Here is a 13,899-nt window from a genome sequence, read left to right on the forward strand (position 1 = left end):
CGGCAAGTTATCTGCCAGGACAAGACATTCTGCAGGTAATGAGCAGCCTGTTTGCAAAGTCATCTATGCCAGTTGTTAGAAGCTGGAAAACCTTTGTCTACCTTTCTCTGCACCAAGCACTCTAACCTCCACAGCTGTTACATCCATTTCAATGGGCAACAAACAACTCCCTTCAAGCTTCTAAACATCCAAGAAGCCAGGATAGATGAAAATGGCAGTTGTGCCCTCCTAGGAATTCCAAATCCCCTTCACGTTAGTGCTAAGTAGAGAGTCTCTACACTTTTTGCTATCCTGACATTAAAAAAAAAAAAAAACACACAAGGGACATTTAATCACATTACCCACCCCCCAATATATCTATTCCAAAGTAATACTAAATAATATCAACATTTTGAAGACTTGAGTTTCAGAGGGTTTTTAAATCCATATTACTTTCAAATAATGTTGGCACTTTAGTAAATTAAGTGGCATTTTCAACTTGTTGGACTGCTTTTTCAAATCTAGTTTATTGTTCTTCCTAATTTATCCGGGATGTTTTTTCTAACTTACTAAGGGCAGGGACTCTAGAGATGAGTGAAGTTGTTCCCCCTACTCCAGAGCAGAGGTGCTCCAATTCAGAATCACCAGGGAGCTTGCTTAAAATGCAGCTTCCCAGATTGCACTCTAAAAGGTTCTAAGTCCATACAACTGGGAGAGGGTCCAGGAAGCAGCATTTTTAAGATAGTTCCATTGTAGGTAGTGATCTGACAAGTGTGTCCAGCAAATGTTGCCACAAAAGGACTCACCCTGGCCCACAGGACAAACTTATAAACAGACATTTTAAAACAACCTGCGAGTGCTGAAGGCCATAAAAAGGGAACTGACTCCAGGTGTGGCACCAAGGGCACTCCAGACTCAGGGGGACAACTTACACAAAGGAAGGAAATAATGAAATGTTTGGGGAACAAAGGATCATCTGAAAATTAAACTATGTCCAAACAGTGGACTCAGCCTTTGAGGAATATCTTGCTTGTAAAATTTTTCACAGAAAAAGGCTTTTAAGACAAAGGTGTTTAAGCAGGGAAGTGAATGACTGGATGTGTATTAAATGTGAAGGACGGGGGCTTCCCTGGTGGCGCAGTGGTTGAGAGTCTGCCTGCCAATGCAGGGGACACGGGTTTGAGCCCTGGTCTGGGAAGATCCCACATGCTGCGGAGCGACTAGGCCCGTGAGCCACAATTGCTGAGCCTGTGCGTCTGGAGCCCGTGCTCCGCAACAAGAGAGGCCACGATAGTGAGAGGCCCCCACTTGCCGCAACTAGAGAAAGCTCTCGCACTGAAACGAAGACCCAACACAGCCATAAATAAATAAATAAATAAATAAAAATTAAAAAAAAAAATGTGAAGGATAGTTTTAAACTAAAAGCAGGAAAATGAGTTCTCCAATGGAAAAGAAAAGAAGAGTGCTTTTTAAGAGATGCTAAAGAAACAGAATGAATAGGAACTGGTGAGCTACCAATCCTATTAACATATTTTCACTCCCAAGTGAAGGCCTGTATCAGAGAGGAAACAGGGCAAGTTCACGGGTGGACAGTTTACCTATTCCAATCACATATCTCAATAACATAAAATGGAAGATGAGAAATTGGATTTTGTGTGTGTGTGTTTTATTTTATTTTATTTATTTATTATTTTTTTTTTAATCAGTCATCAATTTTATACACATCACTGTATACATCTCAATCCCAACTGCCCAATTCAGCACACCACCATCCCCACCCCACTGCAGTTTTCCCCCCTTGATGTCCATACGTTTGTTCTCTACATCTGTGTCTCAACTTCTGCCCTGCAACCCAGTTCATCTGTAGCATTTTTCTAGGTTCCACATACATGCGTTAACATACGATATTTCTTTTTCTCTTTCTGACTTACTTCACTCTGTATGACAGTCTCTAGATCCATCCACGTCTCAACAAATGACTCAAGAGAAATTGGATTTTTAAGCTCATAATCCATCTTTACTTAACCCTAGCATTTGGTTATTTCTAACCCATATTGCCCCTTCCCTGCCTTATATGTAGCTTAAGATACAAGCCAGAATAATTATATATTAAATTTATTAAAATGTAATTTAAGTTATATATTAAATTTATTAAAATGTAATATATATGGATAAATATGTAGCACTATGGCTGGATCATATGGTGTATTAGTCTGCTCAGGCCACCATATCAAAATACCATAGACTAGGTGACTTAAACAACAGAGATTTATTTTCCCACATTTCGGGAGGCCAAAAGTCCAAGATCAAGGTATCAGCCACAATGATTTCTCCTGAGGCCTCCTTCTCCTTGGCTTGTGGATGGCCATCTTTTCCCTGTGCCTTCACAGGGTCTTTTCTCTTTATGCCTGTTTCTGAATCTCCTCTTCTATAAGGACATCAGTCATACTGGATTAGAGCCCATCCTAATAACCTCATTTAATCGTAACTGCCCCTTTACAGACTCCATCTTCAAGTACAGTTACATTCTTAGCTGGGGGGTTGTACCTTCAACATAAAAATATGACGGCTGGGGGGACACAATTCAGCCGATAACGCTACAGCTAGCTACACTTTTTTTTTAATTTGAAGTAAACATTACCTCCAAAAGTTTGAGAATTTCCTTAATAAAGTACATCAGCAAAAGAAAATGAAAACAAAAACAAACAAACAAACAAACAAAAAGAAAACCCCACCATTACACTCAGGACTCGTCAGACCCCTCCTAGAATCCACGTTCACTTCAGGGAGAAGATTACCAGGAGGTCTGTTCCATCATTCCAAGATCAAGAATCAGCTCTAAAACTATCCTGGGAATTTTAAGTCACTCCCTGAGGGCAACAAAATTTCAGACAAGTTGCTTTCACACCCATCCCTGGTGATAAAACCAAAGAAGCAATGAAAGAGAAGGCAAAAGGCAAAAAGCAAAAAAAAAAAAAAAAAAAAAAAAGTTTATATAGTTACATTCCAACACTTGCTTCCAAAGCTGTTAAGTGTATGATGGCATTCTTGATGTCCATGCCCAGAACTTAACAAAAGGTCACAAAATTTTCCTGAAATGTAGCTAAATCTACAGAGGCAGAAATTTCTTCTGAAACAGCATGGCTCTTCAGAAGCCACAGCATATCCAAAAGCAAGAAACAAGGGCTTCAATACTGTAAATTAAAATGACCATAAACATTTGACTAGAATCAGTTCCCTCCCCCTAGACGCACCTCCAACAGACCTCAACATTTAAAAATTATTGGAGAAATTAGATTACATAGAGAATTTTATATTATCACAGATTTCACTAAATTAACCATAAAATCATCACAGAAAGCATTTGCCATGATATAAACTGCTTCAAAAACCATACAGTAATCGATAAAAATGGGGAATGGAATAAATCCTATACCTATCCTTTTAAACACGGTACTACAAAACTAGGAAAATAACCAGTGTGCAATTCCAGTGTAATAGCTAATTCTGGTTCATCCACAATCGATCATCTGTAGATGCTAAAACCATTATACGAAAGACCATTGTGGAACATGACATGTGAAAGATACAAAGTATCATCACACAGTCACTTTGTAATTGCAAGGGGAAAAGTGTATCTTTTCAATAGCTTTTGCCACTTCCACCAAGTGATAAGCTCCATATCACTAACATTGGGATAATCAACACTAAGTGCCTCCTGATGTGAAGTGCAACAAGAAATACCTATGGAATTGTCTTGCTAAATATACTTAACCTAAATGCAACAAAGCTTATAGATCTAACTCCATAGAATTCAAGTTAAATGACTATGAGGAAATGATTAGACAAATCCAGATTGTAAGAGGTTCTATAACACAACTGGCCTAGCTTCCTAAAAGATATCAATGTCAAGATCAGAAGGGGGAAAAAGGTGGAGGCACGGGAAATGTCCTAGGTTAAAGGATACCAAGGAGACATGACATCTTAAGGCTAACATTAAATCTTAGATGTGATCAATGGTTTTGTGGTTTACAGGAGAAAATTATTGTTCTTAGGAGATACACTGTTAAGTACTTCGGGCTTTGGTAAGAGGCCATGATATCTGCGACTTACTTTCAAACGATTGAGAGGTATAAATATAAACAAAGAGATAAAGTACATGGAGAAAAGCATTAACAATTGATGAACGTGGGCATTCCTTGTACTATTTTTTCAACTTTATTGTAGGTTTCAAATTCTTCAAAATAAAGTTGAGGAGGCTGTCATTTCATGAAAATAAAAAATAAAAGGTTTGGGGATGCTCAAGACTAAAGACTTGCATAAAACTTGATGGGATGCTGATTTGGGAAAAGAGATATTTAGGAGACAGCTGGATGTTTAAATAGGCCTGGCATTATTACGAACAAATTGATTATTTCTTTCTTGAGTGATAATGATAACACTGTTACACAGGACAACATCCTGAGTCTTAGGGGACACATGCCCTAAGTATTAAAGGCTCAAGTATGGTGACTGCAACTCACTTTTAAATGATACACACAAGCCAAATATGGTTACATGTTAATGAATGGTGGCATATGAATGTCTGCTGCATTATTCTCTTAACATATATTTTTTGTCATAATTAAATGTTAAGAAAGTGTATATTACCAAAGCCTTCACACTTCCCTTTACATTTAATGAATTTATTAGCTTACTAAATTCTTATGAGAATATCGGGGGGACTTTCTAATAACACGTAATTCCATTTAACAAGCAACATAATTAATACTTTAAAGTATTCTTTACCAACACTTCAGTTACCCATTATTTTTTTAGTTTGGAAGGGACACTGTGAAGATCCTCCAAGGTTTTTAAAAAAAATGTAACACATATTGCTTCTGGGTTGGTGAACACATGGAGATTTGGGGAGAGTGGAGAGCTTGGAGGGAGTGGGGAAGGAATCTCCATGCCTTTTCCCCATACCTTGTCCTATGCATCTCTTCCATCTGACTGTTCCTGAGTTATATCCTTTTACAATAAACTGGTAATCTACATGGCAGACTAGATACACTGACTGACAACCCTGTGAAAACAGACAATAAAAAAGGGGGAAAAACTATAAAAAATTGAACTGGCAAAAAGGTAGCTAATAAGAGGCCAAAAACTTAGAAAGGTCATAAAAGTGCCCTCCCCATACCCAGAGGAAAGGAGCATCCTTATCTCTGAAGACAAAGGGACAGCCAAGAAGAATCCTAACAAACAGGCCTCGCTAAATTTCTCCCAGTTTACTACAGTTACCTCATACGCCCCAACCTATCCAATTTCTTCATGACCACCTACTCTTTATCAAGAGTAGCAAAAAATACACAGCTCTGTTTCTTTGGTTCTTCATTTCTTATGAAGGCTCCCATGTCACATAAAACTTATGTATGCTTTCATCCTATTGAAAAAAAAATGTAACATATAATTTTAAATAAAAAGTCCCATCAGATCCTTTTCCTCTACTTTTCATTCCCCACAAAAGCACATATACCATCTTAATTCCTGTAAGAAGAAGTCCTGTGGATGTTACCATTTCTCTAGTCCAGTTCTGTCCAATATGGCAGCCACTAGTTACAGGCAACTATTAAACACTTGAAATGTGGCTAATGACTAAGGAACAGATTTTTTAAATTTTATTTAATTCTAATTAATTTACATTTAAATTTTTTTTTTTTTTCCAACAAAAGGTTCACATGTTTATTACTGAGCTACACAGTGAGCAGTGGTGAGGAAAGATCAAGAAAAGAGGAGAGAGCATCAAACACAGGCAGCTGTTCCAGACACTAGTGATGTTCTGATTCTGTGTGCCACTTCATATGTGAGGCTCCTTATAGACCCAGCTTGGTTCTTCTCCAATGTCTTCTCTTAGAGTTGTACCTGATTTTATTACCAGTTTTCATTCGAATCCACTGGGGAATGGGACGATTCTGCTTTTGTTTCTTGGCCAGGAATCGCTTGATCCTGAAAGTCTTGTGAGAAGACATGACGAGGAGCAAATCCAACCTCACATAGGATGGCGGACAAGAGAAAAAGAGCTTACATTTAAATTTAAATAGCCACACGTGGCTACTGTTTTAGGCAGTGCAGCTGTAGATTATATACAAAAACCTTAAATTAAGGACAGGTTTCAGGGAAAACTATTTTATAAGCTTTTATCACCAGCTAATTCTAGATCAGGAATTGCCTCCTTTGGACTTTCTTACAGCACTTTTTCTTTACTACAAAAAAATAGGACCTCACTAAAAGTTTGCAGAATGAAACTAATAAAGCTTTAAACTTAGCCTAAATCAACAGAATTACCAGAGAAATTACTGCATTCAATCAAACGTATAGGAGTGCCCTGATTTAAGATGTCACAATTGTCAAGACTGATAAAAAGGAACTGATTTATTTGCAGGTTTCATTTAAAATAATAGGCTCCTTTAACACACTAAAAATATGGTTTCACTTACAAAAAGTTATTTTAAACACACATGGCTAGAAACATCTATTGTATGAGGTAAGATATGCCTGGCCCAGAATAATACAAAACATTGCTGCTACCTAGTACCACGTTCTGCCACTTACCTACTATTTGACTTTGAGCAAGTTACCTAAACCCTGTGCCTCAGTTTCCCCATCATTAAACTCAGGATTACTATATTTACTTTATAGAATTATTGTGAGATGTACTGAATAACACATTAAAATCATAGAAAAGTATCTACACATGGTAAGCATTCAATGAACAGTTGTTACTATTTCCTACCAACTAAGAGGTTATATTTTTGATGGATGGAAACAAAGCAAACACACAAAGTAACAGAGTAAAATTACCAGAGCAGCTAGATATACATTTTTAATTAGGACTAGTTCAATCCAGGAAACAATGTTCTTTTTTAAAATTTTTATTTATTTATTTTTTGGCTGCATTGGGTCCTCGCTGCTGCACGCGGGCTTTCCCTAGTTGCATGGAGCGGGAGCTACTCTTCGCTGTGGTGCGCGGGCTTCTCTCCGCGGGGGCTTCTCACCGCGGTGGCTTCTCTTGTTGTGAAGCACGGGCTCTAGGCGCACGGGCTTCAGTAGTTGTGGCACACAGGCTCAGTAGTTGTGGCTCGCGGGCTCTAGAGCTCAGGCTCAGTAGTTGTGGCGCATGGGCTTACTTGCTCCGCGGCATGTGGGATCTTCCCGGACCAGGGCTCGAACCCGTGTGCCCTGCATTGGCAGGCGGATTCTTAACCACTGCACCACCAGGGAAGCCCCAATAATGCTCTTTTAATAAATCATATTGCAGCAACCAATAACCCTGGAATGTTGGTTGACATGTGCCTTATATAAGAGAAAAGACGTACCATCAAGGTTTAATTTATTTCCCTAATGTATAAACATGAAGACACTGTTTGTGTCAACATTGTTATTAATGAAAGGGATACTTTTTTAAAATAACAGTTTTATTGGGTTATAATTCACATACTATATATTCACGTATTAAAACACGCAATTCAATGGTTTTAGTATATTCAGATATGCGCAACCATCACCACAATTTCACATTTTCCTCATCTCAAAAAAAAGCAACCCTGTACCCTTTAGCTATCACCTTCTCTTTTACCCCAAACTCCCCAGCCCTAAGCAACCACTAACCAATTTTCTGTCTTTATAGGTTTCCCAATTCTGAGACTTTAATATAAATAGAATCATATAATATGTGATCTGTGACTGGTTTTTTTCACTTAGCACAATGTTTTCATGGTTTATCCATGTTGTAGCATGTATCAATATTTCATTCTTTTATATGGCCAAATAATATTCCATTGTATGAATTCACCACATTTTGTTTATCCATTCATGATTTGATGGACATGTGGGTTGTTTCTAGCTTTTGGCTATGAGTAATGCTGCTATAAAAATTCATGCGCAAGTTTTTGTGTGAACATATGTTTTCATTTCTCTTAAGTAGATACCAAGGAGTAGAACTACTGGGCCATATAGTAACTCTATGTTTAACTGTGTGAAGAATTGTCAGACTGTTTTCTAAAGTGGATGCACCATTTCACCCTCCCTCCAGCAGTGTGTGAAGGGTTCTGGTCTCTCCACACCCTCACCAATGGTTGTTGCTGATTTATTATGCCCTTCCCAGTAAATATAATATGGTATTTCACTGTGCTTTTGATTTGTATATCCCTGTTAACTAATCATACTGAGCATCTTTTCACATGCTTATTGGCCGTTGGTTTCTCTTCTTTGAAGAAATATCTATTCAGATTCTTTGCCCATTTTTAATTGGGTTGTCATATTGTGTGTGTATTCTAGATACAAGCCATTTTCAGATACACGATTTGAAAATATGTTCTCCCATTCTGTGGGCTGTCTTTTCACTTTCTTGAGAGTGTCATTTGAAGTAGAGAAGTTTTTAATTTTTATAAAATCCAATTTATCTATTTTTCGTTTGTTGCTTATACTTTTGGTGTCATATTTAAGAATCCATTCCCTGCCAAACTCAAGGCCATGAAGATTAATTCCTATGTTTTCTTCTAAGAGTTTTACAGTTATAGCTCACATTTTTTAAATCCATTTTGAGCTAAGTTTTGTGTATGGTGTGACGTAAGGGTCCAACTTCATTATTTTGCATATGGATATCCAGTTTGCCCAGCACCATTTATAGAAAAGACTATTCTTTCCCTATTGAATGATCTTGGCGCCCTTGTTAACCTGAGGCACACGGGTTTAGTTCTGGACTCTCAATTCTATTCCATTCATCTATATGTCTACCCACACTGTCTTGATTAATGTTTCTTCCTAGTAAGTTGTGAAATCAGGAAGTGTGAGTCCTGCAACTTTTTTGTTCTTTTTCAAGACTGTTTTGGCTATTCTAGGTCCCTGGCAATTCCACATAAATTTTAAATCAAGTTGTCAATTTCTACAAAGACACCAGTTAGGATTCCGATAGGGATTGTGTTGAACCTGTAGATCAATTTGGGAAGTACTGCCATCTTAACAATATAAAGTTTCTCAATTGATGAACACGGGGTATTTTTCATTTATATATTCTTTAATTTCTTTCAACAATATTTTGTAATTTCAGAGCATAAGTTTTATACTTCTTTTGTTAAATGGATTCCTAAGTATTTTATTCTTTTGATGCTATTATAAATGGAATTGTTTTCTTCATTTCCTTCTTGGAATGTTCATTGCAAGTATATAGAAATACTATTGATTTTTGTATACTGATCTTGTATCCTATAACCTTAATGAACTCATTTATTATGGGGGTAGTACTGGTAGTACTCTAATTCATAGGGTGACCATTAGACTAACTAGGTAATTCTTGCAGAGTACTCAAGTACTCAGGCTGGCACACAGTAGTGTTAAATACCAGCTATTACTACTAAAGTAATTTTATATATCAAGTGCTTTACAAAAGTATCTTACTATAAAATGTTTATTCAACACTTCTGATGGGCAAAAGTGTGAGTAATACAGTGAGGGGAAAAAAAAAAAATCCTATCCATAACAAAGTAGCAGCCTTAGAACAGAAACAGATCCTACACATCCCTCAAGTGATTTGTACAGATATCAAATTAAAAGTTCAAATAAGCTATCTTTTGCAACAAACTGGCCTTCACACACTCTTTAATTAAGAACCTCAGGAAGCCATTTACCTTTGAACCATGCAAATGAGGTTTAGCCCTTCTTACCCTTTCAATGCTTATGACTGGACTCTTCCACACTTCTTCTGAACACAGTATTGTTGCAGAGCAATGCTCCCGCACTGCCCTTGTGGTCAAGGGAGAGTTTTGTGACAGGAGAGTTTTATTGTCTTGTAATTACTATCATTGTTTTTTTTCTTTCTGTGAAGTCTACTTCATGCCTTTGAATTTCCAAAGAAGGGAAACAGAAATGGGGAGGCAGGGAAGCAGGCAGGGGTGGGGCAGTGGGGATTATAACAGGTAAGATTCCTGCAGGACTTCAGTCTCCGATCCTACTATCCCACAGAAATTTACTAGTATTTTTTAACTAAAACAATTTCATTCCAAATGGCCCTGTAAGCTGAGACATCTGCTTATTGTTTTAAAGCACCATTTAAAAATCAGCCAGGTCCCCTTTTGTCTCAGCAACATTTGCTTTACTTCTAAATAATTTTTAAGATACAGTTATTTGTTGGAACAATAACAGCCATAACCTGCAAACCACAATTTGCGCCACAAAGTCCAATCTCAGCCCAGATCTATTTTTGGCTTCACAACAGCTAGAGGTAAAGAAGAATTTCATTGTATTGTTCAAGTTGGGTCATAAACAGTCACTGGGGAAAAAAAGGCAAAACAACATAAAATGCTTTATAAACCAAAAATGGGACAAAAGATGAAAAGAGAGTCAGGTTTACACATGTGCTACATAAATGGAAACACAACTGTGTTCATCTTCAGTCTCAACTTGCCCATTTATGCTCCCACAAAACTCCATTCTTACATCAACTATAATTCGTAATTAACTGATACTGAAATGTATCTGCTTACAAGTCCATCTCCCCTTCCCCCTACCATATAAGTCTCTGAGCTTTTCAAGGGCAGAGAAGTCATATAACTGAACAGAATTGTAAATTTGGGCCAGAAGTAGGATGTGAGCAACATGGGGCATTTCCATCCCACCCAAACACAACCTATCCCAGAAGTTCTTGAAAATGGCTTTATTTTGCTTCTACCCCTCTGTGTAATTCAAAGGCTAACAGAGAGTTGACATTAGTCCTTCTTTAAGTGAAGAAGACTACAGCCTCAGTGAAGCACTGCTCAGATCACCCCATCTTCTGATGAGAAGTGGCACAGCATGTAAGAGAAATGACACAAAACAAAATAAAATTCTTTAATTACCAGAACTGATCATTAGTAAATTAAATCTATTTTATTTAAGTTTTAGCTAACCTACCTGATAGACAGTATACCTCTAAAACTTCACCTTTCTGAAGTGTTGAGCCTTTTTAAACGGGACCAAATAAAAGTGATGTTCTCAGTATTCATCCAGCAAACCTGGTGGAAAAACTAACCCATCTGAGCAAATCAGAACATAAGTTTCCAATTTTCTTTTCCAAATTAGAGTTACTTTCCTCTAACCTTGTTCTGCTGCTCTAGGCTTCTGATTAGGTGGGGAAAGGGAACAAAAATAAAGGGAAAAGCAACTTGTTCAGTGATCAAGAGATGCACCAAATTTCCACTTATCCAGAAGGACTCAAATCACCAGAATTTTCTTGATTAGTACCATGCAATGATGACTGATATTTACAAATATGTTCCTAAGACATTAAGTTCTCAAATGCCTTTGAAATTTCTGAAGGAAAATTACGTTCTAAAACGTTTTAGTGACAGGATGTTAAAAAAAAAAAAAAAGTAGCATGTAAGTTCCATGTTTCGCTCCATCACCCATGAGAAGCATCACCAACCAAGAACTGAGTACTGTACTAAGCCAGACCTATGTCTCAGAATCCTTCTTACCAGACCAAACTGGAAATAGAGACATGACCTAGAACCATAGAATAAACAGGGTAAAACAGTGGTGAACTTAAGACCTGGAGTCAAAAAGGCCCGAGTTTAAATCTTAGTTATGCCACTCAAAAACAAAGTGATCATACAGCCTATCATCCAAAAAGCACCAGTTTTGAGAGTGACACAGAACAACAGACAAAAACTGGGGCTATCCCCAGCTAACAGGACATACAGTCGCTATACTCAAGCGATATGGACCTTGGACAGGTTACTTAATATTGAGTCTTGGATCTACATCTGTAAAATGTGAAGAACAGGGTACAGAATTAAACCTTCAGTAACTATAAATTGCTTTCCTACCTCCTTTCAGCTGTATAACCCTGTATTCTATGATGCTAACCCCGAGAGTTCAGAAAGTCTAAAAACATCACACAGCCTTATGAAGGGAAACATCAAAGAGATGAAATGCCAACCATGTGAGAGAGGCAGGATAATTTTTTAATCCACATAATTCTTTTTTTTAATTAGACTTTTCACTTGTAATTTTTTTTAACTTAATTCAAATTCTGATACTTGAGCAGAACTAATCTCTCAGCACTTTGTTTCCACAGCTTTGCTTTTCATCGCTTCATAAAAGCACTCATCTCACTGTATTGCGATTTTTTTTTTTTTTTCTGGTCATGCCTGATGCCGGACTAAGTGCCCCAAGAAGACAAGAACTGCTTCAGTTCCTGTTATCGTCAATGTTGGGAGCAGTTCCTGTCACATAGTATGTACTCTATGTTGGCTGAATAAATGATCACTACTTTAGATTCATTAGCCAGCCCTAAACCCGCAGTACATCCTCAACCCACAAAGACGGTCTATAACTACCTATGTCCTTACCTTTTCCTATCTGAGTTTTCATACTCCTGAGGAGTACCAGCAATCCACAATGTTTCTTCTCTATAGAGAAGAAACACCTACTTCCCTAGAGGGAATCCATCTTGAAATCCAATTAAGATTTTAGGTTTTTAGAAAATTCCCATTTTAAATCTTCATTCAGATGCTCCTGATCCTTCACACAGATTACTAAACTAACTCTTCATTCAAGTAAAGACAAAACTGACTGTCCCAATACCAGATTTATCTCCACCCATTTCCTCTTCTTTTTCCCTACCCTCAGTGAACTCTTTTCATCCAATCAAAACTACAGGGCCTCCCCCGAGAAATTAAGGTACACTTGACAAAGACCACTCTCCTTATTATTGGAGGATCAGAATCCAACGGGAAAAAAAAAAATAAAATAAAACCAAAGCAAATAAATACAGTCCCAATTCAACAGCACTGAAATGCCTTCAGAGGTAAGATGGTTTTAAAATGTGACGAAGCCCCAGGAGTCCCTAAGGCATTTCTAGGGTTTCTTTAAAAAAAAAAAAAAAGTGTAGTCAATCACAGAAGTGCTTGCTTTTTCTCTGCACCGTTGCCCCCAGACTCAGACTGCTCTCAGGACTGGGGGTTTCAAGGCAAAACAATGAAGCATCTGACAACCTCAGAAGGTCTGAATGACATTCTGGAAACAAACTTCACTTTGGGCTGCTCACTGAAGTACAGACAAATCATGATACACCACCCACCTTGAGCTTGGAATATACTCTAGGTGAGAGTCACAAATTAGGCACTTTGTATTCAAAAAGACTTCTCTAAGCTAACAGATCAAGAATAGTCATTAAAAAGTTCTCCTGCATGTTTCCTAAAAGCCAGGAAAATGTACCTGGCAAATCCTCACCCACTACCACAGTAAACCTGTGACTGCTTGACAAAAATATAACTTTTATTTGGAAAGAAAAAAATTCACTCTAGCAACAACAAATGGTTCTTATCCCAAACTAAATAACAACAGTAAGATGAAATATTATATTAAAGGTCTGTTAAGAGAGAGTTGAAAACTTCTGAGATTTTCACTGTCCCTCCTCCAGAGAGTTTCTCTTGCTCCACAAAAATAATTTTAATCAGATGGAAATAGGAAAAAAAACTGCCAACAGAAAGAAGTGTAGTTTCAGTGTGAGTACAATATTAAATGTCCTAAAAGCAGACAGTTCCTCAATAACGTAGCTTCAATAAAAACTTCCTAAACCCTTTCCTTTTTTGTTCCTTTGAGAAAATGCTGAAGCAATTTGCATTTACAGCTTAGTTCCTGTTTCCAAAATATCCCTTTAACTTTTTCTTTTCTCTTTTTATGGCAGGTATAAATAGCACCAAATTGTCAAATCACAGCTATTTTGTGTGCTACCTATACAAATAGGTCTGATTTCTGGCCAGCCATAAAACAATTACTGCCGAATTCCTCTGGCTCTTTGAAATCCAGCTTGTCCACAGGGCTTCAAAGCTAGCTTCCAGGACTTTTCTTGGGGCACTGCAGAAAAACAACCTCAACAGAAACACAGAAGATAAAATGTTC

The 13,899-nt window shown here is 37.5% G+C and overlaps 2 protein-coding genes across 5 annotated transcripts in view; both read right to left on the reverse strand.

Annotated features, from left to right (window-relative positions):
* Nucleotides 1-13,899, reverse strand: part of MLLT3 (MLLT3 super elongation complex subunit) — a 250,965-nt gene that overhangs the window by 216,697 nt on the left and 20,369 nt on the right. The window lies entirely within an intron of this gene.
* On the reverse strand, nucleotides 5,687-6,032 carry LOC133097196 (large ribosomal subunit protein eL39). The gene has a single exon (XM_061199092.1). It carries the CDS (start codon nucleotides 5,985-5,987, stop codon nucleotides 5,832-5,834), a length of 156 nt encoding a protein of 51 aa, XP_061055075.1. The 5' UTR covers nucleotides 5,988-6,032; the 3' UTR covers nucleotides 5,687-5,831.

Source organism: Eubalaena glacialis, chromosome 9 (assembly GCF_028564815.1).
Source record: "Eubalaena glacialis isolate mEubGla1 chromosome 9, mEubGla1.1.hap2.+ XY, whole genome shotgun sequence".
NCBI classification, from domain to species: domain Eukaryota; kingdom Metazoa; phylum Chordata; class Mammalia; order Artiodactyla; family Balaenidae; genus Eubalaena; species Eubalaena glacialis.